General features: G+C 53.6%; 1 protein-coding gene across 1 annotated transcript; it reads right to left on the reverse strand.

The window, feature by feature from the left end:
• Nucleotides 1-26,808, reverse strand: LOC136572376 (4-trimethylaminobutyraldehyde dehydrogenase-like). The gene is made up of 12 exons (XM_066572896.1): nucleotides 26,704-26,808; nucleotides 23,516-23,704; nucleotides 16,535-16,680; nucleotides 14,817-14,946; nucleotides 12,382-12,516; nucleotides 10,974-11,170; nucleotides 6,830-6,970; nucleotides 5,534-5,722; nucleotides 4,393-4,480; nucleotides 2,301-2,442; nucleotides 1,616-1,728; nucleotides 1-556 (listed from the first exon to the last, which is right to left on the reverse strand). The coding sequence occupies exons 2-12, from the start codon at nucleotides 23,694-23,696 to the stop codon at nucleotides 462-464; spliced, it is 1,557 nt and encodes a 518-aa protein (XP_066428993.1). The 5' UTR covers nucleotides 23,697-23,704; nucleotides 26,704-26,808; the 3' UTR covers nucleotides 1-461.

Consider the following 26,808-nt stretch of genomic DNA (forward strand, 5'->3'; position numbering starts at 1 on the left):
TCTGCAGGCTAACTTTATTCTTTACATCGTACAAGTATAAGTGATATCAGTTCCACCAGACGAGGTTATAGAGCCGGAGACACGGAACGTTCTAGAAAAGCTGTACATACAATGTATCCAGTATTACAAAAGGGAAGATACAAGGGCCATCATCTCCCTCGCTTGTATAGAATGTATCAGTTTATTGGAGTCGTTCCATTGCTGCACGGAACCGGAATCCTCAGGAGATATGATGTAATATAACTGTATGAAACGCGTCGCCCGAGGCGGCTCACACCACGGTGCTGCTATATTCTGTGGGCTCTATGGGGCGAACATAAGCCAAGGTGGGTCTCTCTTGGCAAACGGTAGACCAGTATCAGGATGTCTAACTGCGCAGCAAAAGTACGGACACATGGTGTGAAGAGAACCTTGGAGGAGATGGGCCAGGAACAGCCGGCACTGCGGTAACTCCATCCCATTTAGAAGACTGACTCGACGTTTCCCATTTCCACACAGACCGTCTTCAGCTGGGAGTAATACTCAATGGCAACCTGGCCATTCTCACGTCCGAAGCCTGCGGACACAATCATATAGAGTTAGTTTACTTAGAGATGGCTTCTTGTAAGCAGCCGACCCTCCATCTACTGAACATGCAGCAGAATCACAAGGTGGTGACGTCCCTACAACATTACACTCATAAGACAATACAGTACAAGGGATGACTTGGTGACGCTGCTGGCGGGTCTCCTTTCACTTCATTAGTGGTTGGATTATACACAGACCAGACTGTTAGGAGGTGTTGGGACCAGTGGATGGGGGCACACAAGGTGATCGGGCTCAGGCCGCCCCCTACAGACCACCAGTAGAGAGAAGCATCTGACCAGACTGTTAGGGGGTGTTGGGACCAGTGGATGTGTGAGGGCACACATGGTGACCGGGCTCAAGACCCGACAGACCACCAGTAGAGAGGAGCGTCTGACCAGACTGTTAGGACCGGTGGAGACACATACGGTTTTTTTTGCAGGTTGTCCTGGAAGGTCTGCGTCGTATTGTGTGATTTCCTCTAAGTTGTTCTAGTTAAATGGTAATAAGGGTTTCCTCTATGCTTTGCTTACTTCAGCATTCTTCCACATCTTCCTTATGGGTTTCATAGCCCTGGGATTAGTTAGTAGACTTCTTAACGGAGCATAGTAAAGCCACAGTGTGGGCACCAGGGCAGATTAACAAATCCAACAGCTGGTGTGGCGGTTCGGTGTCAATCCTGCTGCCAGGTTTCCTGTAATCCCTTGGCCAATTTCACATGGGCGAGTGCGATATTTGGCTGTGTACCTCTGCCTGATATCACGCTCAGGAAAGTGCGGCTTCGCCGCAGCATGTATGGGCTTATCAGTGGGGATTGGGGTTCTCACCCATGCCTGCTGTTGCAGCAGAAGGCAAGCTGTTAGTCACAGCAGACTCCCACTGCGGATGGCATGGGTACAGTTTGAGCCCATGCCATGCACAGGTTGTAACTTTACGTCCTGTTGCAGCAAGTGCCCGCCGTCCACAATGTAAACTTAAGTTATATAGCTTTAAGGGGTTTAATTGCTGGCATACCTGTACAAATAGTCTCTATAGAGCAGAAATAACGTACCGGACTTCTTGTAGCCTCCGAAAGGCATCTCCACGGGGCTCACGTTGTAGTTGTTGATGAAGCACATGCCCGCCTGCAGCGCAGCCACCACCCGGTGCGCACGCTGGATGTCCCTGATGGAAGACAGACACCAGTTACCTCCTCTCCACCGCAGATGCAAAGATGATTGCTCAAAATTCGTTCAAAAGATAAGTTACTAATGGGCACTAATGCACATTAGCAGCATATTACCTTAATTTACATGAAGATGAGCCTCCAGACCTGTATGCAGAGAACAGCAGGTGGTCTGTTATCTGCATACAGCCCCTTTGTTCTGCCGTGGGACTGCAAGCTGAATACAATGTAATCAGTGCTCCCCCATGGAGAACAGCATGCAGTTCCTGCTATAGCTTCCTGGCTGAACAATGACTTTTAGGTGAGCATAAAATCCATTGTTCGGCTAAAAAGTAAACCATGGCAGCATTTACACACAACGATCATCACTGAAAGACTTAATTTACACGCAACAATTATCGCTCAAATGATGCTTTACTCCAAATAGGAGAGATTAGAGATATCAGGCAAGGTAGATATGCATTCAGAGTACAGAAGGGAGGTACTAATCCCCTCTGTACTAATTGCCCCCCCAGAGAGACGGGATGTATAGATTTAACAGTAGAAGTTAAAAAAAAAAAAAAGTTCAAACCTGCTAAAGACGCCTCCAGCCAGGCCATAGGTTGTGTTATTGGCCCTCGCTAACGCCTCTTCCTCCGTATCAAAAGGCAGGATGGACATCACAGGACCAAAGATCTCTTCCTTGACGCAGGTCATGTCATCCTTGCAGTCTCCTATTGAGGACAAGGAGATCAAAAATCACAGAACTTTAAAGATTAGCAGCATTTATAAGACGGACTCGTTAGGCCAAGCTCACAGCAAATTATTTCATCTTGTTGAAATGGAAATGCGTTAGGGACTAATGATGACTGGACCTCAGTTGTTGGTTGGCAGTCCGCCACTTCAGATTGCCAACAGCGGATAGCGCTGTCAACATTGCTGTGGCCCGATTTGGTACTACAGCTCCCACTGAATTAAATGAGAACCGCGCTTGTGTTGGGTGGGATGCCCCAACGGGGTAGCAGCTCCCAGCATGGAGGATTCCCCAGGGTGGAATGGATTCCCCAGCGGTTGGCTGGATGTTGGCACCTTGAGTGCCACCGAGTATTGGCGGTGCAAGAGCAAGACTTTCCTCCACCCAAGATGGTCTGATGTAACCGGGACTGTTTCCCAGCCCAAGCTGTCTGGGGTCTGAAAGGGTTTTTTTAATCGCAACCCTGTAGCATTAAAGGAAAAACGGGCGACGGCGGGAAGTGAAGAGCCAATCAGACGTGCTGAAAACGGGGGGATTTATTACCGAACTCTTCCGTAATCCGGGGGCCCAGCACCACTTGGCCAGTTGTAAATAGATAATAGAACCAACGTCCTTTAAGCGCAGGCACCCGATGCATACATAGTGCAGCCGCTGTCCCCGTGGTTCGAAGGCTGGGGGAGCTGACTAGTCTATACTCTGGTATAAGCCAAGAAGTGCAGCCATGCCAATACGCATATCCACAGCAGTCTAATGTTTATCTCAGGCCGAGGAGAAGACAGCAACAGGCAAAGAGCACATGGCAGGCCGCACCACACCGGAGCCGCACAGATTCGGTCTCCAAGAGGTATTAAATTTCCGTATGACTCGCTCAACTGGAGATGCTCCAACTTCTCTAGGATGAACCTCGATCTAGTGGCGGAGGCCCTGACACAGGAACCAACCGCACTACAGAACAACGTCCGCTCACAGCACCGGCTACCGCTACACTCTGGGGCTCAGACCTTCCGGTTCTGGCACTGCCCGTCATGTGCTCTAGCCAGCCTATTAGAACATCCATTAGTATAACCATACGAAGGCAAGCAGTCTCAGGATTGGCCACCAAGTGGCATCAAATCACAGAGATATAAAAACCACAGAGGTATTAACATAACCCAGCTTCTAGGAAACAGACGGATCGTACTTATCATCTAAGGTCATTGATCGATCTTCTCCCATCATAACGGCACAACCCAGGAGTGCTACCCCTCTACACTTACAGGACCAAACCAGGCAGCGGCAACATGGGCAGCTCTACCCGTGGCCAGTGCCGCCGGCGGCCCGGCAACATGGGCAGCTCTACCCGTGGCCAGTGCCGTCGGCGGCCCGGCAATCAGTTGCTTTGCAGGGATTATGAGCCTATCCAGAGGCTAAGTCATTAATAGTAAAAGCCCTGAACATCCCCATTAAGTCATGTAAAAGACGATAGGAATTTGTAGGGAACGGCATATAACAGGCAAGAAGCCAATATAATAGAGTGTGTGGACCATCAGAATACCCAGCATTCCATAGGTTTCCATGGATGGAAAGCGAATTAGCTGAGAGTTCACAAGGAAAGTCCAGCCCTGGAATAACATCCTCCTTTATATCCAAAATTCCATAAAGCCTTTGAATTACAGTCCCCACGACTGGATGCATTACAGAGCCGCCTCATAATGGAAGCAAACAGTGATGAACGGATCTCCCTGACTAATGGGGTCCGCTCAGCGGAAATACCAGACAGGTGCAGGAACCGGACGGAAAAGTCCTGCACTTCCATCTGGCCTTCCATGCCGGATCTCTGCCCGTTGCTGCGCCCGGGCCTCCAGCGCAGGGGCCACTACTTAGTTTTACAATATTGCATTATCAGCCACATTAGACAACTTTGTTAAAGGTAAACAAACTGGCAGATTACCGAGTACACAGGGGGTCATGAAAAAGCCGGCCTTCAGTTTGGGATCTTCTGGTACGTACGGCTCCCCTCCAGTCAGCACCTTGGCCCCCTAGGAGGAACACACGGAGGTTGTACGTTATTCTTAGTATATTAATGGATAAAGAAACTAGTTTTGCCAACATTATTATACAAGAGAATTCTTGGCTACTGCCGGTGCCCTCGGGGGACCGCCACAACGCTGCCCTGCCGGTGCCCTCGGGGGACCGCCACAACGCTGCCCTGCCGGTGCCCTCGGGGGACCGCCACAACGCTGCCCTGCCGGTGCCCTCGGGGGACCGCCACAACGCTGCCCTGCCGGTGCCCTCGGGGGACCGCCACAACGCTGCCCTGCCGGTGCCCTCGGGGGACCGCCACAACGCTGCACTGCCGCTGCCGTCGGGGGACCGCCACAACGCTGCACTGCCGCTGCCGTCGGGGGACCGCCACAACGCTGCACTGCCGCTGCCGTCGGGGGACCGCCACAACGCTGCACTGCCGGTGCCGTCGGGGGACCGCCACAACGCTGCACTGCCGGATGCTCTAGAGCAGGTCAAGCACAAGGCCCGCGGCTGAATCCAGCCCGCCACTCAGGTTATGTGGCCCGCCAGCCGTGCAGCAATCCAATTGGCAATCCACTCACCCAGCCTGCAGCTCCGGTCCGGTGGCGGTAGTGCAGTCGGTGACCGCCGACCTCTCCCCCAAAGCACAGATGTCGAGGGTAGAGGTCACACACCTGTAGGGATGCTGCACAGCCAGAGGCCAATAGGGAGGTCACTTACTATTGGGGCCATTATAGGGGACCCATTACTACTATGCAGGCTTCTAATTCTAATCGACCCTTTGAAGGCATCCACAAGGCTAATGTGGCCCTTGGTAAACATGAGTGGACACCCCTGTACTAGACCATCGGTTCACTTGTAGGACTTTCTTGTATCTTTGCTCTGGGTTTAGGTTCTATGCTGAACTCAGGACTGGTTTAAGGTGATAAATGGGATGAAATCTCAAGGAAGCATCTCATGAGAACAAGAAGAGTTGGGTGAAAGACAGGATTGACAGCGGCATCTAAAGGGTTACCAGCTGTGGTCGATGTGTCCGTAGTACTAGCTCTATACATTCCACTTACTTGTTCTTTGGCACCCTTAATAAAGGCAAACACTTTGTCCAGCTGCGGGCGGTTGATGAGCGCCCCCATCCTGGTGTCTTCCAATAGGGGGTCTCCAATTTTAATTTTCTTCACCTTTTTGAGCACTTGGTCAGTGAACTTCTGCAGAATGTCCCGTTGGACAAAGACCCGAGTGCCGTTAGAGCAGACCTGGTGGGGCAGGAGATACAGCGTCAGATACATGCAGGGCGTAGCTTGTTTATTGCCAATTAAACAGTTTCATAGTATACAGGATATTCCACAGGGAGGAGGAGGCTGAGGAGATGCTGGGTGCCGACCGGGCAGGAGCCGAGCAAACCCCAGTCATGTAATAAGCAGATGGAGTATTATATAGCCAATGTCAGCAGCATCTCTCCCGTAGAAAGATTATTACACGCACGCTAGTACCCTGTTGTACCGCCTCTAGCTTGGATACAAGATGTGATACGGGCGGGCATGGAGGCTCTAGTACCCTGTTGTACCGCCTCTAGCTTGGATACAAGATGTGATACGGGCGGGCATGGAGGCTCTAGTACCCTGTTGTACCGCCTCTAGCTTGGATACAAGATGTGATACAGGGGCATGGAGGCTCTAGTACCCTGCTGTACCACCTCTAGCTTGGATACAAGATGTGATACAGGATGGGCATGGAGGCTCTAGTACCCTGTTGTACCACCTCTAGCTTGGATACAAGATGTGATACGGGCAGGCATGGAGGCTCTAGTACCCTGTTGTACCGCCTCTAGCTTGGATACAAGATGTGATACGCGCAGACATGGAGGCTCTAGTACCCTGTTGTACTGCCTCTAGCTTGGATACAAGATGTGATACAGGATGGGCATGGAGGCTCTAGTACCCTGTTGTACCACTTGTAGCTTGGATACAAGATGTGATACAGGGTGCATGGAGGTATACAGGTTCTATATATCGCTCCACATTCGCTGTAACTGAGTCTCTAGATTATGTAAACTCGTAGTTTATGGAAATGGACGTACAGATGTTGTATTGGTGATAAATCTGGTGATCGGACAGCCACTGAAGTGGGACAATGTTGTGGGGGCTCCTGTGACCCCGTTGTGTGCGGCCGAGCATTATCCTGCTTGGGGAGGGGTGGGGGGGGGGGGGGGGGGGGGGAGCCTTTTGGCTGCAGGATGTCCTGAACATATCGCTGAACTGTCATTGTCCCTCCTACCACTACTAGGGGGGGGACAGACTGTCGTATGTGATGGCCCCAGACCATTACTCCAGCAGCTAAACGACTGCCTATGCAGATCTTACTTGTCCCTGCGTGAGGAAGTTCGCCATCATAGCGCCATTGACGGCATTCTCCAGGTCACAGTCTGAGAAGATGAGGAGAGGAGACTTCCCTCCGAGCTCCAAGGTGACGTGTTTGATGCCCCTGGAAGCCATCTCCATGATCTGGAAGACCAACGGTTAATTATTGGCACTTTAAAAACTGTGAAGCCAGCAGTAAAGCTTCTAGATATGAAAAGACATCGATGCACAAGAATGGTTACAGAACACAAGTCTACACAATGACCAGCGGGGTCAGACCGGCGGCCACCTACACAATGACCGGCGGGGGGTCAGACAGCGGCCACCTACACAATGACCGGCGAGGGGGGCAGACCAGCGGCCGCCTACACAATGACCGGCGGGGGGGGGGGGTCAGACCAGCGGCCGCCTACACAATGACCAGCGGGGGGGGGGGGGGGGGGGGGGGGGGTCAGACCAGCGGCCACCTACACAATGACGGCGGGGCGGGGGGTCAGACCAGCGGCCACCTACACAATGACCGGCGGGGGCGGGGGGTCAGACCAGCGGCCGCCTACACAATGACCGGCGGGGTCAGACCAGCGGCCGCCTACACAATGACCGGCGGGGGGGGGGGGGGTCAGACCAGCGGCCACCTACACAATGACCGGCGGGGGGGGGTCAGACCAGCGGCCACCTACACAATGACGGGCGGGGGGTCAGACCAGCGGCCACCTACACAATGACCGGCGGGGGGGTGGGGGTTGGGGGGGGGGGGGGGGGTCAGACCAGCGGCCGCCTACACAATGACCGGCGGGGGGGGGGGTCAGACCAGCGGCCGCCTACACAATGACCGGCGGGGGGGGGGGGGGGGGGGTCAGACCGGCGGCCGCCTACACAATGACCGGCGGGGGTCAGACCAGCGGCCGCCTACACAATGACCGGCGGGGGGTCAGACCAGCGGCCGCCTACACAATGACCGGCGGGGGGGGTCAGACCAGCGGCCGCCTACACAATGACCGGCGGGGGGTCAGACCAGCGGCCACCTACACAATGACCGGCGGGGGGTCAGACCAGCGGCCACCTACACAATGACCGGCGGGGGGTCAGACCAGCGGCCACCTACACAATGACCGGCGGGGGGTCAGACCAGCGGCCACCTACACAATGACCGGCGGGGGGTCAGACCAGCGGCCACCTACACAATGACCGGCGGGGGGTCAGACCAGCGGCCACCTACACAATGACCGGCGGGGGGTCAGACCAGCGGCCACCTACACAATGACCGGCGGGGGGGTCAGACCAGCGGCCACCTACACAATGACCGGCGGGGGGTCAGACCAGCGGCCACCTACACAATGACCGGCGGGGGGGTCAGACCAGCGGCCACCTACACAATGACCAGCGGGGGTCAGACCAGCGGCCACCTACACAATGACCGGCGGGGGGTCAGACCAGCGGCCACCTACACAATGACCGGCGGGGGGTCAGACCAGCGGCCACCTACACAATGACCGGCGGGGGGTCAGACCAGCGGCCACCTACACAATGACCGGCGGGGGGTCAGACCAGCGGCCACCTACACAATGACCGGCGGGGGGTCAGACCAGCGGCCACCTACACAATGACCGGCGGGGGGTCAGACCAGCGGCCACCTACACAATGACCGGCGGGGGGGTCAGACCAGCGGCCACCTACACAATGACCGGCGGGGGGTCAGACCAGCGGCCACCTACACAATGACCAGCGGGGGTCAGACCAGCGGCCACCTACACAATGACCAGCGGGGGTCAGACCCCCCGCCGGAGCCAGGCATCCCGTTAGTTACTGGGCTCCATCTCTGCCTACATGATCTGGAGCCGAACACCCTGAAGAGATCACAGTGCCCCCCCACCCCCCTTACCGGACGCGTCGCGCTCATTATGTGATGGGTAGACAGAGCAGAGGGAATCCCCAACACTTGTAGAACCATCAGGTTACCGTCCAGGCGGGGCGAACTGTCCGCAGGACGCGGCGCAGACGTAGATTTTGCTGCGTTTTTAACTCCAGAAAGCATTGTGTGAAAGGTCTTGTGGATTTGTACCCCCCCCCCCCCTCCCCCGCAGACTTTACTCTCCGGTCTGTTGGAAATCTGCAGCAACTCCACACGTCGTCATTAAGAAAGTTTTTCTGCTGCGCAATTTAATCTTGCGGTTTTGAAATAAAGATGGCGATTTTAACAGATGCAGAATTCAAGGCCCGTAGGAGAACATTGTGACAGACATGTCCATGTGGACCAATCCCGTCCCGTGGGAGAGCGCCCCCACACCATCAAGGGGGAAACATGGAGATGAAGAAAATTAGACTGTGGGAGAAACTAAAGATCTAGTACAGAGGACCGAGGGAGGATGTAGGGGGAAGACATAGGGGAGGACACGGGGGACCAAGGACCGAGGGTAGGACCTATAGGGGAGGACACTGGGTACAGAGGACATGGGGTACCAAGGGAGGATTAGGGGAGGACACTGTACAGAGGACTGAGGGTAGGACCTATAGGGAAGGACATGGGGTACCAAGGACAGAGGCAGGACCTATAGAGGAGGACACGGGGGACCAAGGACAGAGGCAGGACCTATAGGGTAGGATGTAGGGGGAAGATGACTAAAGGAAAGGCAAAGTGAAGTTGGGGAGCTCCTGTGAAGCAGGTAAAGAAGTAACATCAGTAGAATTAATGTGGATACAATTTCTCTCCAGCACCCACCACAAGCCTGGTGCCCGTCACACGGGACGAGCCGTCGGGCAAATGGGCGTTACACATCCTCGTGATGCTCAGCGTGTGCCGTTACATGCGAGAGAGTATTGCTCCTAGCGTAGCTGACATGGGCGTGGGGGCGGCTCAGGAGCGCTCTACCCCTCCTCCCCCCTGCTCCATTGACAGCAAGCAGAGATGGAGCACCGTTTACACGGGGCGACTATTGTTCAGAGTCCCGCAAGAGCGCCCGGCTCCGAACATAATCGCCCATATGATCGCAGAGTGACAGCGTCAGATATTTATGCACATATCCTGTCAGTCCGGGGGATATAGATATTACCTGACCCCGGTCACAGATCCCCGCCCCGCATACTTCAGAGGAGACGGACACAAAAACCACCTTCTACTGCAGTCTGGGGAGCAGCTGCAGCAACTAGGAGACCCCATTTACCCAATATGTGCGGATCCTGTGGGGGGCTAGGGGTCTACCCATGCAGCCCAGTCTGAGCCTGCACAGTATATAGGGTTACACACACCCAATATTAACCCTTTCCCTGCCCATGATGCATCTCCTAGGTGCAGAACGGCACTTCAGCAGTGAAGGACAGAGACCCCTCCATGTCCGGCTGTACTGCAGGCAGCAGGGCCACAACCGCAGCGCCAAGAACTTGGGATTAAAGGGGTTGTCGGACATAGAACTCCACCGTGAGCCAACACTACCCACAAGCCGATCATCGCCGAGCTCAGTCATTGGCTGCAGGTTTATGGAACATCTCAGGCGACTGTCCCCAGGGGGACCCACAGCTGCCAGCGGGAGGCGCTATCTGCTCTTCGTTCTGTTTTGGCCACAGGGGGGTGGGGTGGGGGTGGGGGGAGAATATTCAGACAAGTTTCAACCCCCTTTTAAGAACTGATGATTTCTAGAAAGTTGAAGTTTTTGGCACAGATGTGCTTTAATGCAATAAAAAGTGATTTCCATTTGTCCCAGTGTTACGTACTGCAGCACCAGGGCACCTGCACCCAGCGGGCACCCTGCCCGCAGGTATGTATAAGGCTTAGGGGTGCAGATCCTGCGTTATGTAGTCTAAGGTCCATCACACGGTCAAAAGTGTGAAACTTCTGAATGCGAAAAATGTCCAAACCTCCGGAAGCAAAAGGGTTAAACCCGGAGCAGCAGGAACACATTGTGGGGTAACGCATGCCAGTCACCATCTGATATTCCTTAGGATCTGGTTTTGGCAGAAGCTGGAAGAATAGTTTGTTGGGATGTTCAGTCCCGGTTGTAAGAAGTCAGGCGGATGAGTGGGGGGTGGGGGGAGGGGTGGCGGGGGCACTAGTTGGTTGGCGTTTTTGCTTTAGGTCTGTTAGATCTCCATTACTCTATACATTTCTTAAAGCCTGGTTATTACCCGTTTCCCGCCGTCCGGCTGCGGTTACCTTGGAGCCGGTGGGCACGCTGCCGGTGAAGGAGATTTTGGCCACATCTGGATGCTTACAGAGGAGCTCCCCGGTGGCCGCGCCGCCCTGCACCACGTTGAAGAGACCCGCAGGAGCTCCGGCCTCCTTCAAGATCTCCGCCAGCAGAACTACTGTGACCGGCGTGAAGGGGGACGGCTTGTACACCATAGCGTTTCCTAGGAAACAAAGACAGGAAGGTTACGTCTCACTAACGTATAGCCGAGGATCCAGTCACACCTGCGGTCAGATCCTCCGGCACAGACCTGGCATGAGACGCCAGACAAAAGGTTGTGCATGCCGGACTTGTTCATCTGGTAAGACTAGCGGTAGTCTGGTCACTTGTACAACATACTGCAATACTGAAGTATTGCCATATATCATACACTTATGGGCAGGCCTTAATAGGAGATCTATGACCGGTCTGGTGGCGTTCAGAAGGTCCCAGGCCCCCCATGATCACAGAGGTGACGGAGGGGAGCTTCCTCCCTCTGATAGTCCATTTAAAGGTCACTGTTAGAACTGACTCCAGCATCTAACGGGTTAATGGCGGAGATCGGAGTTCTCTGATCCCTGCCATTATGGCCAGCTGTCAGCTATCACAGACAGCCAAAACCTGCCACATGTAGACAAGGACACCCGGTGCCCGCTGTTGGAAAGGGTTACAGCTGAGCTGCCAGTAACATAGTATGTTGGGCTGAGGGCAGACGGCGTCCATCTGGTTCGGTTTCCATATCTTCGTGCTGCGGAGAGGGCGGGCTTCACACCTGTGAATATTTGCATGCATGAACATTTGTTCGCACAAGTTAGGGACTCGCCCCCCCACGATTTCTCGTGGACCCCCTTCTACATATCAAGCAGAAGGAAAATACAACAGAAACCTTAAAAAGGAATGGGCCATCAGCTCAGCCCTATATACTACATTATGGGGTCAGGTCAGGGAATGGGGAGTCCGGAGATCGGCTTCATACTCCTGGAGCGCTGTATTCCGGCGCCGTGTCCCCACGTGCACACAGGGTGACCCCCATCTGGTCTCTGTGCACACTCTCCCATTCATCTCTATGAGAGCCCGCTGGAGAGTCAGGCTGTGCATACGCCAACGGGGCAGGAAGGGGCCACCCAGGGAGTATGAAGCAGCTCCATTCCATTACCCCATAATGCAGTTTATGGCGCAGGAGAAACGGATTGGCCGATTATCCTCTGCTAAAGTGTGACGATAAGGGTAACGCTGGGTCCTTATGACGGGGCGTACAGAACTGTTTATTAGGTTACGAGGCCAAATGTAGGGGACAAACTTCCTCTAACCGATGCAACATAATACACCGCCAGGTCCGAGTCAGGAGTCGGACGGCCATCGCTGCTGTAGAATACATTTGGCTTCCATACGTACCACACGCCAGCGCCGGAGCGCACTTCCAGCACGCGATCTGGAAGGGGTAGTTCCAGGCTCCGATCCCCACACAGACGCCAAGAGGCTCCCTTCTCGTATAAGCGAACGACCCCCCCGGGAGCTGCACATGCTGGCCTGCACAGAGAACAAACAAGAGGTTAGGGATTTTCTTCTTGACTGGACGTATTTGGAGAAATCACAGTATAAAAAACGACCAACGTGCAGTTCAGGAAGTTCCCCCCAAAACAGTCACAACCTTGTTGACTCCCCTGAGCTCCCTGTCCGTCTCTGAAGTCACACGGATTTAGCCACTAAATGTCTCAGATTTGAGAATAAGACTTATTAATTCCTCAGATTGGCCGAGTCATCTGAGGTAGTCTTTAACCCCTTCCTGACTCCTTGCTGTGCTCCCGCACCCCGCTTCTGCCTCTCTGCATTGTAGCGGTTAGGTCACCACGTGTGCGGCTGCACCAGGCCTTTATGTGGAAGTAGCTGTATTTTTTAGGTTTAGGCAGTTTTTAGGTTTGAAGGTGAATATAAAATCACTGCGCAGTTGGGGAGATTTTTTTGCAGCAGATAGAAAGGAAAAAAGTTGCCGTTCTTATACTGTTCATGTTTTACACAGAATAAGGCTGTTAAATTGTAAGTTTTGGATGGTAAGAAGCAGTTTTCCACAAGTGTGTGTTGTGTAACCTGACTTCAGGAGGATGTGGCAGTGCCAGACCCCCCTGACTGCTTGCTTAAAGGAGATGTCCCGCGCCGAAACGGGTTTTTTTTTTTTTTAAACCCCCCCCCCCGTTCGGCGCGAGACAACCCCGATGCAGGGGTTAAAAAAACCACCCGCACAGCGCTTACCTGAATCCCGGCGGTCCGGCGTCTTCATACTCACCTGCTGAAGATGGCCGCCGGGATCCTCTGTCTTCATGGACCGCAGGGCTTCTGTGCGGTCCATTGCCGATTCCAGCCTCCTGATTGGCTGGAATCGGCACGTGACGGGGCGGAGCTACACGGAGCTACACGGAGCCCCATAGAGAAGAGGAGAAGACCCGGACTGCGCAAGCGCGGCTAATTTGGCCATCGGAGGGCGAAAATTAGTCGGCACCATGGAGACGAGGACGCCAGCAACGGAGCAGGTAAGTATAAAACTTTTTATAACTTCTGTATGGCTCATAATTAATGCACAATGTATATTACAAAGTGCATTAATATGGCCATACAGAAGTGTATAGACCCACTTGCTGCCTCGGGACAACCCCTTTAAGGATCAGCCAGAGTGCTGGTTAGGCACTCCAAGTACTGTGTGTCGGCACGGTTCTCTCCCTCCCTGTAATCAGTGCTGGACTGGAGAGGAAGCCATCAATGTGGGACATGGAGAGACGGTGGTGACCTCCCAGCTGAGAGGGTCCAGGAGCCACGAAACAAAGGAAGAAGCTGCAAGAATAAAGGACGCAACGCCTGATGCGCAAAAACACAGTGCAAGTACGCATACGGATTTGTGAATCTGACCAAAATCTGCCACCACAATGTGTTTCAGCAGTCGGAAGATGAAGATGCATAAAGGGTTATTCACACAACCGTATTATTGGTCTGTGTCTGACCTATTTTAGCCCGTGGGGTGGCACACACAAATGCCCATAGTCTGAAAAACGTTTGCGGCACGTCTTATTTTCTCAGTCTCACATATGAGACTAGGACATGTGGTGTCCACCGACCGCGCAGCACAGACGGGTGCCAGCTGGTGTCGGATTCTTGGCCACAACTCAGAGTCATGTGCATCTAGTTTAAGGCTGATGTCACATGGGTGCTCTGTGTATCTCTGCGATTGGCATCATGGTTTGTTTGTTTTTTTGCACACGACTGCTTTAACTATATTTTGTGCACAAAGGTTATGTGTACTTCTGTACCTCAATGCATTATCACTTACAGTAGCGATCGCAGGCCATGGCAGAGCCGGACATAATCAGCCCTCTGTGATTAAGTGGCGGAGGACTGATGACGTCACAGAGGGAACGCCCTCCCTCTGAACCCTTTACATGCCGTAATCTACATTCATAGCGGCATGTAAAGGGTTAACAGCAGGGATCAGCGTTCTCACTGATTCCCACCGTCATAGCCGGCTCCTACTGTGGGATGGCGTGGGCTGTTGCAGAAAGTAATATGCGCTCAGGATGTAAACTTATATCCTGTGACATTAAGGGGTTAAAGTTAACTGATTAAAAAAAAAAACCTTTTGAGCAGAATGTAAAAAAAAAAAAAATAGTGTGTGTGTAAAGATGGCTTTATACCGTTGGCCTACTTTCCTACCACCCTAACAGTTGGTCACCGGGCAGTAATTTACTGCACCTAGTAGAATTATACTGTAATATACGCTTACGTATGTCTGAGATACTCATATATAGTATACAGAAGTCCATAGACTATCAGGGCGCTCCTACCTGCCATGCTACCGGCGAGTCCGGCATAATACTCCAAAGTCTGCCACGAAATATCAATGTCCACTCTGGCCTCTATGATGGACTTCCCGTTGTTTATGGTCTCCATGGTGGCGAGCTCCTCGCTGCGCTCCTGCAACAAAGACATTTAAGGGACAAAGTGATTGGAGACCATTGAAGTCTACGGACCGCGGTGAGCAGCACCCCCAAGTACTACACAAGGGCCGCCCACCGGCTGGCAGCGGGATGAGAGCGTCAGCGCCCTTCCAGGATCGGGCCGAGGGATAGAAAGGCATCTAGAACAGCAGTGGTAATGGATTATATCACAAGATGGAAATAATGGCAAATCAGGTTGATGGGAAAACCTAAAGACCCCATAAAGATGGCGGTGGGGAGGAAACCCAGGAAAGGACATAAGGAGCCGCGTCCTTCAGGCCAGATTCACACAAGTGAATTTGCAGAACGGGCGATGTGTATTTGTGCGCATCAGCGTGTCTTACTGTACTTTCTGCTCAGGCACGCTCTGCACAATTGCGCACGTATAACACCGCGCGGTCCTGCTCTGAGCCAATGAGACGGCAGTTAGTATAAGGAGTTCAAGATGTTCTTTTTTGGCGCAGAAACAGCACATGGCGCATATTTGTTTTGCAACCCAATTGTGCACACGAAATCCGCGCATGTAAACGTCCCGGTGGAAACCAATGGGCGACATTTTCTGTGTTTGGCGCCTGTACAAATACACTTGTGTGAATCCGGCCTTAAGGGGTTAAGCAGCGTAGAGTCATTGGGTAGCTCGATAATAAAGGTGATACATTTATGTAGAACTTCTGTCCCATCTTTAGCAGATAACACAAAGCAGCAGCCCTACAGCGCCGCTCCGGCCACGGCTTTTACTCACAGACATAGAAGTAAAAAGGCCTTATAATTCATGTACCTAGAACTAAAGGGGTTTTCCAGGCAGCGCCCGCCGTCAGTGCCAGGATACAGCAGGGTCGGAGTGGAAGCAGCTGCTCTAACCTTGGTGTAGTGGCCGGCGCTTGTAATTGCAGGCACAGCTCCTGCTGATTTCAATGAGACCTTAGCCTGCAATTACAAGCACCGGCCACTATAGAGGTCCATACTGACCCTGGTGTATCCCGGCACGGACTACGGGCGCTGCCTGGAAACACCTTTATGACATCCAGGCCATATTAGAACTCTTATACCCATCACTGCTTCTGTAGCAGCGCCTCCTAGTCTCAGAGCTCTTACAGTAAAGAATCCCAGCCTATGGCCATGGTGAACTTTCCTTTCCTCTACAGCGGTGTTCACCAACGGAGTTGTACGGTTGAGTCTCTTACTCTCAGACCTCTGGCAGGAGATCGTTCATGAGAAATATGGTTTAATATAGGATGGTAAGATGTGTTCTCATTGGCCTTTTCCTCATCCATACCCCCCCCCCCCCCAACACCACCATATCCCCCCCCCCCACACCACCATATCTCCACCCCCCCTAAACCAGTCCCTATGCCATATATTGCCATCCTTCCTTTCCCTGCAGTAGTAATTCCAAGAGGTCTTTGCCCTCAGCTTACATCCCTGTTAAAGGACCTTCAGAAGTTAATGATCTGCAGCTTAGTCGCCACCAGTGTATTTGTGATGAAACCCTGCTGTGTGAGGAGATAATGAGGCTTCAGATAATGGCGGCTATTCTCTACAGTAAGAGCTTCATGAACACCAACCCTGATGATACGAGCTGCTTCCAACAAGACTCGGCTTCGCTCCATCCCCGATCTCTGGCTCCATTCTTTGAAGGCCGTCTTGGCGCTCTGAATGGCTTCATTCACCTCTTTTTCTCCAGAACAAGCAAAGGTTGCGATGACGCGTCCTGGAAGAACCAGAGATGTGATTACAGCCGGCACTTCATGGGTAGAACAGACGGGTTACACTTTATAAAGCACACATGAACATCTTCACACTCTGCTGAAGTGGCCAATAGTCAAAACACCAAACCCCAACACTGTAAGTTGGGACGGACCTCGATGTTTCCAGAGTTGATGCAATATTACCAGACTGAAGGACAATTCATTCCATACTGACACTTGAAGAATATGCAGAGATTCAATCTGTAAGATGTATGGCGGCCATAATGTCCTCCGTGCTACCCGATAGTCTGCAGTAGACCATGATGGATTCACTCACTGATGGTACACAGAGTGACACCAGGGTGTACAGGTAGGTCTCAGGTAGATCCACAGAGGGGTGAATGATATATTGTGTCACACTTGTGTTTTGCACATCAATCTTCAGGATCTTCCCCCCAATCGTTAGACAACGGCGTACATGGAGTAACCCAACTGCCGGTGAGGTTGGCGTGTACCCTGATGTCACTCAGTGGTCTCAGGAGCAGCTCTGCAGTCACTGACATCCAGTGCTGCTGCCCGGTGGGCCTGGCACCAACATAGTATTTATGTATATAGGGTAAACTTGTATGGGCTCATTAGGATCAGGGCCGAGGCTAGAGGCTCATGGGAGTTCAGCTACTTCTCTTTCATTAAGTATATTTGGGGGAAAAAAAACAAACAAAAAAAACAGCATAGGATGTGTGTTTCAGGGAGAACCCCTTCTTCAGTCAAGCTGAGTGGGGCATCACTTCTGGGACTAAGATATGGGACCCAAAAGTGCTGGAGGTACCAATGATGGGGCTGAGACAGCAGGAGAAGGGGAGGATGAAACGCGTATTCTATGCTGGGTTTTGTTTAAATATACTTAAGAAAAGTTGGATAAGTATCCTGCCCTCCCGCCATCTTTTCTGGAGAGTTGCGCCTAGCCTCCAGTCTTTTCTTTCTCTAGCTCTTCACACACCGGCCGTGCCCACCTTGGTGGGTTCTCCTGGTTGGCAGTAGCACCACAGTTCATTCTTCACAACCGTTCCTAAAGCTTTCTGGTCTCTAGACATTCATCTGGGACCAAAGCCTCCAACTCCATTGGATTGCTCCACCCCTCTCCCTTTCTACTACAGAAGGGATGGGGAACATGGGGGTAACCCGCCATCAAAAGCCCTAGTAGGCTAAAACTCCCAAAGCATGGCAAAGGCTGCCAGCCGACAGGGGAAAAGGCCTTAAGAGCGGCGGGTATTGGGAGGCGAAAAAAAGTCATTCTGGCATTTAATCGTTTTATTATGTCAACCATATGAGATAATATTCTCTTGTCTCGGCCGTTAGGAATGAAGTAATACGGGTTATGTGCGGCTTAAGGGGGTTTTTGCATTCTATCCATTTAAAAAAGTCTTGTGGGGAAAATACTATTTTAACTGTATTTTTTAAAAATGTAACTTTATTAAAACCCTTGACACTTTTGTCCCTGCAGGGGACTTGAAAATGTGATGTTCAGTCGGTAAGAGTACACTGCATTACTTCTGTACTGCATTCTACCAATCCTATGGCATCAGTGTACTACACTGCCGCAGCCGGGGGTCAGACAGGTGAGCCACATGGCAGACACCAGGGCCTTTGTCAGGGTCAGCCATGGGAACACATTAGTACCTTGTGATCCCACTGTGGGGTGCAGGGGGCTGACAGAAGGAGCCCCCTTACTGTCATTTGCTTACATCCAGTAGTTGCTATTGGTTGTGGCATCTAAGGGGTTAAACTGCCTGATTTGAGGTTTCTCCTCTCCTGGCGGTTAGAGCAGGAGCCTGGCTGTCAGTCAGCGAAGCCACCGCCTTAACAAGATGTATGTACAGCCCATTAGTAGGGTCAGTAAAAAGACGTATTGGCGTTACTAAGGGGTTAAGATGGAATATCTCTGACAATGGCAGATGCCTGCGAGTCGTACGGGGCTCCTTCATCCACGTAGCGTGCGGTGATCCTCCCGTCATGGACACTGGTTTCCAGTCTCCAGTTCCACCTCTGGGATATTTGACTCTAGAGATAATAAACCTGTTTTTCTCCTACTCTGTGCTCATATATATTAGTTGCGCCCCGGACCCCCATCTCGCCCCTTCCTTTCCCCCTCCGTGATCCGCCAGTGACCTCCGCAGCCCATTCTATACAACCCGGGACCTGAGCTGTAGGTGTTCAGCCGACTGTCTACCGCCGGCTCCATGAATCAGGGACGGGTCTGGACGTGGTGGAGGAGGACCCGTCTATGTCGGTGTTTTGGTATGAGTGATATAATCACTGCCACGGAACTTGCTGTACGCTCTCTAGACACATCACCCTCCTCCCACATCGGAGCGCTGTCCTGCATACCGTTAGACACGTCCCCCTCCTCCCACATCGGAGCGCTGTCCTGCATACTGTTAGACACATCACCCTCCTCCCACATCGGAGCGCTGTCCTGCATACTGTTAGACACATCACCCTCCTCCCACATCGGAGCGCTGTCCTGCATACTGTTAGACACATCACCCTCCTCCCACATCGGAGCGCTGTCCTGCATACTGTTAGACACATCACTCCTCCTCCCACATCGGAGCGCTGTCCTGCATACTGTTAGTCACATCACTCCTCCTCCCACATCGGAGCACTGTCCTGCATACTGTTAGACACATCACTCCTCCTCCCACATCGGAGCGCTGTCCTGCATACTGTTAGACACATCACTCCTCCTCCCACATCGGAGCGCTGTCCTGCATACTGTTAGACAGGCGTCTCCCTCCTTCTACATCAGAACGCTGTCCTGCATACTGTTAGACAGGCGTCTCCCTCCTACATCAGAACGCTGTCCTGCATACTGTTAGACACGTCACCCCCCCCTCCTACATCGGAGAGATGTCCTGCATACCGTTAGACACGTCACTCCTCCTCCCACATCAGAGCGCTGTCCTGCATACTGTTAGACAGGCGTCACCCTCCTATGACATTGGAGCCATGTAGGCAAAACTTGATGTGGGATGATGCCCAACACTGGATTGGAATGGGTTAATATGGGGCTGCCTTTAGCTACAGGAAGGAGCCAAAAAACAGCCGACGGAGAAAGTGCAGGTTAGGGTTAGGTTTAGTTAACCCTAAACCTAACCCCGTGCTGCTTAAGTGTAGTGTGTAGTGCACGGCTGCTGAAGGCAATCCGCGTGCACGCTGTGTAGTCACGTGGTACCGAAGAGCCAATCAGGTGGCTCTAATCAGCAGCGCTGCTTAAGTGCGGCTGAAATCAGAAATATGCCTTAGGTGATAGTCAGACTGACACCAGTGCATAATAGGGGGAGAAGAAGTAGTCCTTGAACCCTGCAGGGCCTTCCATCTAGAAGAACAAAGATAAGGGTGGAGTGCGACCCAGCGAGAGGGGTGAACTAGTTCTGGAGTAACAAGGGTTTAACGATGGAGGTGCGGCCAACCAGATGGCGCTCCACCAAGGCGGGCGTGAGGATAGCCAAAGAGTGGGGAAATACTGGCTGGTTCTTTATGTTAAAGAGAAGTGCTTTCACCCTCGCAGCTCCGACCTCCAGCGTGCCACCAGCACTTTACCACATTCTCTTCCATCTAGAAGCCTCGGACCCCTGTGCTTCAGGAGGGGAGCCTGGGGTACCCTCTGTAAAGCCTGAGGCTATCCTGTCCAAGAACCCTTATATAGGAATAAGGACAATGGGTTCTCAAGCAGAGGGGCAGGGGGTCCCAGCTCGGTAGCCCCCCACTGCTATGAGCCAGAATGCAGTACTGCTTAGTATAAGCTGTCTCCCCCTACTGACAGGCTCAAGCCATCCATCATTTAGTAGAACCACCATCAGTCTGAATGGCGACCATCTATCACCGCACTGCCGGCCGGCCACGACTGCCAGGGAATGTGGAAGGACATATAAGTCACGGTGCGAGCGGGGAGCCTGAAATGTAAAAGGAACATGGGTGGTTAACCTTAAGGGGTTAATAGTGAGATGCAAACCATCTGCAAACACAAACCGGGTTACCGCCAGGTTACTGCAGACCGCTGGCACAGACCACTGGCACAGACCGCTGGCACAGGTCCCGTCATAGAACTCAAAGTCTGCAGGGCGTCCCGCAGCCACGTGTCCCTCCAGCAGGAGGATGCCGCACACGGGAGCCCCCACAACAGTGTCACCCCTCCATGGCCGCACACGGGAGCCCCCACAGCACGGTCACCCCTCCATGGCCGCACACGGGAGCCCCCACAACACGGTCACACTCCATGGCCGCACACGGGAGCCTCCACAGCACGGTCACCCCTCCATGGCCGCATACGGGAGCCTCCACAACACGGTCACACTCCATGGCCGCACACGGGAGCCCCCACAACACGGTCACACTCCATGGCCGCACACGGGAGCCCCCACAACACGGTCACACTCCATGGCCGCACACGGGAGCCCCCACAACACGGTCACACTCCATGGCCGCACACGGGAGCCCCCACAACACGGTCACACTCCATGGCCGCACACGGGAGCCCCCACAACACGGTCACACTCCATGGCCGCACACGGGAGCCTCCACAGCACGGTCACCCCTCAATGGCCGCACACGGGAGCCCCCACAACACGGTCACACTCCATGGCCGCACACGGGAGCCTCCACAGCACGGTCACCCCTCCATGGCCGCATACGGGAGCCTCCACAACACGGTCACACTCCATGGCCGCACACGGGAGCCTCCACAGCACGGTCACCCCTCCATGGCCGCACACGGGAGCCCCCACAACACGGTCACACTCCATGGTCGCACACGGGAGCCTCCACAGCACGGTCACCCCTCAATGGCCGCACACGGGAGCCCCCACAACACGGTCACACTCCATGGCCGCACACGGGAGCCTCCACAGCACGGTCACCCCTCCATGGCCGCATACGGGAGCCTCCACAACACGGTCACACTCCATGGCCGCACACGGGAGCCCCCACAACACGGTCACACTCCATGGCCGCACACGGGAGCCCCCACAACACGGTCACACTCCATGGCTGCACACGGGAGCCCCCACAACACGGTCACACTCCATGGCCGCACACGGGGGCCCCCACAACACGGTCACACTCCATGGCCGCACACGGGGGCCTCCACAGCACGGTCACCCCTCAATGGCCGCACACGGGAGCCTCCACAACACGGTCACCCCTCCATGGCCGCACACGGGAGCCTCCACAACACGGTCACACTCCATGGCCGCACACGGGAGCCTCCACAGCACGGTCACCCCTCCATGGCCGCATACGGGAGCCTCCACAACACGGTCACCCCTCCATGGCCGCATACGGGAGCCTCCACAACACGGTCACACTCCATGGCCGCACACGGGAGCCCCCACAGCACGGTCACCCCTCCATGGCCGCACACGGGAGCCTCCACAACATGGTCACACTCCATGGCCGCACACACAAGAGGGGGGGGGGGGGGAAAATCACAGGGATACCATACAGAACCTGTATACCTCCATGCCCGCCCGTATCACATCTTGTATCCAAGCTAGAGGCAGTACTACAGGGTACTAGAGCCTCCATGCTCCCCGTATCACATCTTGTATCCAAGCTAGAGGCGGTACAACAGGGTACTAGAGCCTCCATGCTCCCCGTATCACATCTTGTATCCAAGCTAGAGACGGTACAACAGGGTACTAGAGCCTCCATGCCTGCCCGTATCACATCTTGTATCCAAGCTAGAGGTGGTACAACAGGGCACTAGAGCCTCCATGCCCGCCCGTATCACATCTTGTATCCAAGCTAGAGGTGGTACAACAGGGTACTAGAGCATCCATGCCTAGCCGTATCACATCTTGTATCCACGCTAGAGGCAGTACTACAGGGTGCTAGAGCCTCCATGCCCGCCCGTATCACATCTTGTATCCACGCTAGAGGCAGTACTACAGGGTGCTAGAGCCTCCATGCCTGCCCGTATCACATCTTGTATCCACGCTAGAGGCAGTACTACAGGGTGCTAGAGCCTCCATGCTCCCCTGTATTCTCTCTAGCATACGCATTCCATGTCTAGCTATACATTAACAGCCTCTTACACGGGCCGAAGGTCTTTTAACAATTGCAGGAGTGCCGATGTCACCGCTTGTGCGGAGTATTTGAGAAGAGACTGCCGTCGGCTCCTCGCCCGCTTCTTGCTCAGCGCTTCACCTCCTATGGTAAGTGGGAGCTTTCACACGGAACGCGGAGCCAGCGAGGGTTTTAGGCTGACTGAAGAGTGAGCGATGCCTTTTTTGCTTTCACACTGAACGATTATCGCTTTGTTTGAACACATTTAGGTGATAATCGTTACGTGTAAACGGGCCTCAAGTCTTTCACTGTGAGGTTTGTTAAGCCTTTTTACCCCCTTCGGTATTCGAGAATAATGAATGCTAAACATCTAGAGACGCAGAGGCCCTCATCTCTTACTGACTAATGCAGAATAAGAGGTCTACGTGAAGCTCGCAGTTTGGTGGGACAGAAGAGCACCATCTAAGGTCAGACAGCCAACAGTGGGCACTACAGAACTACGTGTGACCAGTTGGTCTACGGGCGCCCCGAGCAGTGGGGTTATGGAGGGCTACACATGATGAAGACGGGCCAACAGCCATCTATCCCCCTGTAGGGGCCGAGGTGCCGGTGGAGCCCGAAGACGTCTTCTATGCTAGTTGATGCCGCCGGACACTCCGGCCCGCCGACGCCAGGCTTTACTCCTCCAATGAGATTGTTAGAAGAGGAACTGTTGGAAACTCAAGCGGTTGCCGAAGACTGACTAGAACAGAATACAAGACACTGGAAGGGATACGGAAGAGGCACACTTACCCGTGGACGGCTCGTAGGCTTGTTCCTGCCCCACGGAGTCTATGGGTTGCACTCTACTTCCTGCCCGGTAATTGAGGGGCTGGGAGTTCTGGAACGTTCCGGTGCTCAGAGTTCGGCTCATGGTCTCTTGTAGTTTTGGGATCAGAAAGCGAATAATTGGAGCGGCTCCAAGAAGTTTCATTCGAGAGTCTACAGAATGTAGAAGGGTAATAAATATGTTTGTACATAAATATACAGTTTACACGCAACGACTGAGCAGTCCGGGCCGAGAAGGTTATAGTAGTAACCAGGGCCCCGTCTGGGGGCCACACAGCGGATTAGGCAAACTGCAAGTAGGGCCCATAAACCAAACAGACCCCCTTATATCAATCCAGGGGATTCCCCTTTTCTCGCTACCATAATGGAGTAGGACAGCGGGACCCCCGAACACAGATGAGAAACCAGCCTCACCCCAGGCGGTCACGGTGTGCCGTCACCTACCATCAGGGTGTACAGCAGCACTGCCATCAATGGGGCATGTTTACTGAAACTGGCGCTACAGACATCACCGTCACACCGCACCCGCCAGCTGGCAGCTCGTGTAGGTTTCAGCTATAGCTTGCGCCAGTTTATAGTAGACCTGATGGGCGATGCTTGGCTCCACCCCCTTATTAGAAATGCACCATGGTCCAGCATAAAAAGTCTAAAAGCTCCCAATTTTGGTGCATATTTTGTCAATCAGTAGTCTGGGATACAGATTATAACTCATGTGCCCCTACGTCTTAGTAACCCCTTGGTGATGCCACCTCTTTTGGACCCAAGGACAAATTGGGGTACATGCGTCTTTTTTGGACACCCTGCTGTAAGGGCTCTACCCCAAGGAATGTTTTGGGGAACCTTCACCAGGTTCTGCTAAATTCCATAATCTTTCCTTTTCTCTGACTACCTGGCAGTCAAGTGTCTATCGGGGGACTTGCGCCCCAATTTTTTCCGGACCACAACCTTGCCCTGACCAGTCTGTTCTCCCCTACTTTTTAATATATCCTTTAAAATACACTTACAATTACAAACGCCCCTTTGAAGACGACCGTTATGATGGGGCCCTTGGTGAAGATAAGTTTGGGAGTGGAAAGGCAGACAGGGGAAGAAGAGGATGTGGGGAGGGATCTGGAAGGTACATCGGGGAGAGAAAACACCTACTCCTCCACCATGCCCGTTCTCAGGACTGGGGAGGGGGGTATGGGAGAAGTGCGGCCCACCATTAGACTACACCGCTTCCCTCGCTGCTCTGACAGTTGGACCCATGTCTCAGTCAGAGCCAGCAGTCATGACCAGTGAGGGGCTTGTTCCATGCTGACTGAGGGGAGAGGGTGTACAGCAAATATTGACCAGACTGGAGGGGTTTCTTAGTGGGGCAGATAAAAAGTTAAAGTCAATGGCTGTCACAAGAGTATGCTGTATACCGTATTCCGTGCACGGGTTTCACTGCACCAAGACCCCATAGGCGGCCATGTTGCCGCTGAAACAAATTGCGCTTAAAACAAAAGTTGCAGCATGCAATATCTTGGCACGTATTACATGCGCATACACGCCAAGATAGAGCATGCAGCCCAAGGTTAACGCAAGGGTTAAGGGAGATCGGGGGAGGGTCGAGAGGGTTAAGTTTGCAGGAGGAGGGTCGAGAGATTAAGGGTTTCACGGGGTTTAGAAAAGTGACAAGTGTGTGACCCGTGTATGGGTGATGAAAGGAGACATAGGGGGCCGACGCAGGGCGGCCGAGGGCCAAGAGATGGGGGGGGGGGGGGGGTGACGGGGCGGGAGTTCCTTTTATCAACATTAGAAGGTCCCATTGACCTTTACCTAAGAAAAAAAACAAAAAACACTCCTGTAAGAAATAACGGGGATCCCTTGCGCGGACACGGCGTTGTACGAGCTCGCAGCGCGTTGGAGGAGAGGAGTCGCTTGTGTGAATAAGCACATCCCAATCAATGTTATTTTCACGCCTTAGTGCCACCTACACGGCTACGGGGCGACATTAATGTGTGAACGCACCCCAAGACTACCTACCCACGGCGAGCGCGGTACCGGGCCGTGAACACGCGATTTACCCGCAGCTACGAGGCATTCTTCAGGCACAAACGCATCACATGTCCGGGACGTACGACCCTCGTCAGCAGGTTTCACGTGCGCCAGCGTCCCACAACGCACAAATCTCACGCAGTTTTCTCAGCCGCGTAAATTTGTCGTAATGGAAACAGAAGAGAGCCCCCAGACGGCAGCAGGAGGCCAGCGGACATACAGGAGACCGAACGCCGTGAGGATGCAGCATGGATAGGGTTAACACCGCGCAGAGAAGCCGGAGCCGCCCCAAGGCCTGCGTCACAGCGGCGTATTTGCGCAGGATTACCTTTGCACGCACAATACGCAGTCCACGCCGTTCCCTTCAGCGGGTTCGCTCACAAACACGTATTTTGCACGTGCAGTTGTATTGCGCAAAAGACCCGCAGCCGCTCTATTTTACTGCAACGTAAGTAACTCATCCGGAGCGCAAACTAACCGGCCGTCCCAGCGGGCTCCGGCGCGCGCGCAAAACGGAAAGACGGCACGCAAACTAACCGGCCGTCACAGCGGGCTTCGGCGCGCAAAATGTACAGTAAAGACGACACGCAAACTAACCGGCCGTCCCAGCGGGCTCCGGCGCGCAAAATGTACAGTAAAGACGGCACGCAAACACGGAACACGCAAAAATACTCATTCGCCCGTGTGCCGCTGGCCCAACACTAAACTCTGCAGCCGTGAGGATTCAGCATGGAAGGAGTTAACGCCGCGCAGCATTCAGGCGAACGGGCTCGTTATCCGTGCGAATACGACCCAACAGGTGGAACAACGCATGAAAAACCGCCGGCACAGCGATGACGAACGCAAACGCATCGCACGAGCCAGAAAGCTGCAGAAGAAGTGCGCAGCTGATCAGATGCCGCGTGAATACGGTTATTTACGACGGTGATTCCCCGCAGCCCTGAAGGGGTTAATCCGCAGCAGCGATTCCCCTAAAACAACTTCCCAGAAGTAGACTGGCGGCGGCTCCATAACTCCTCTAGTCACCAGCAGACGGGCGACCACCAAGGGCTAGTAGTGGCCCCGGGCCCCCGTACGACAACACCTGCCGCCCCCCAGACAGACATGACACACAGATGGCCCCAGCTTACTGCTGTCCGGCTGTCCTCAGAGCTGCACTCCCTCCTCTGCCAGGGTCTGCTATATACACAGCCCTCCCATAGGCTCCTCCCCTTTCTGGGCGGCCTGGGGATACA

Source organism: Eleutherodactylus coqui, chromosome 7 (genome assembly GCF_035609145.1).
Source record: "Eleutherodactylus coqui strain aEleCoq1 chromosome 7, aEleCoq1.hap1, whole genome shotgun sequence".
Taxonomy (NCBI): domain Eukaryota; kingdom Metazoa; phylum Chordata; class Amphibia; order Anura; family Eleutherodactylidae; genus Eleutherodactylus; species Eleutherodactylus coqui.

Bases quoted from the DNA above. Each gene is read 5' to 3' on its own strand.
- LOC136572376 (XM_066572896.1), bottom strand. From the start codon at position 23,696: ATGAAACTTCTTGGAGCCGCTCCAATTATTCGCTTTCTGATCCCAAAA. The intron at 4,481-5,533 runs GTAAGTGGAATG...TGTTCCTCCTAG, and splicing joins TTAAGGGTGCCAAAGAACAA to GGGGCCAAGGTGCTGACTGG. The intron at 557-1,615 runs GTACGTTATTTC...TTGTGTCCGCAG, and splicing joins CGGAGGCTACAAGAAGTCCG to GCTTCGGACGTGAGAATGGC.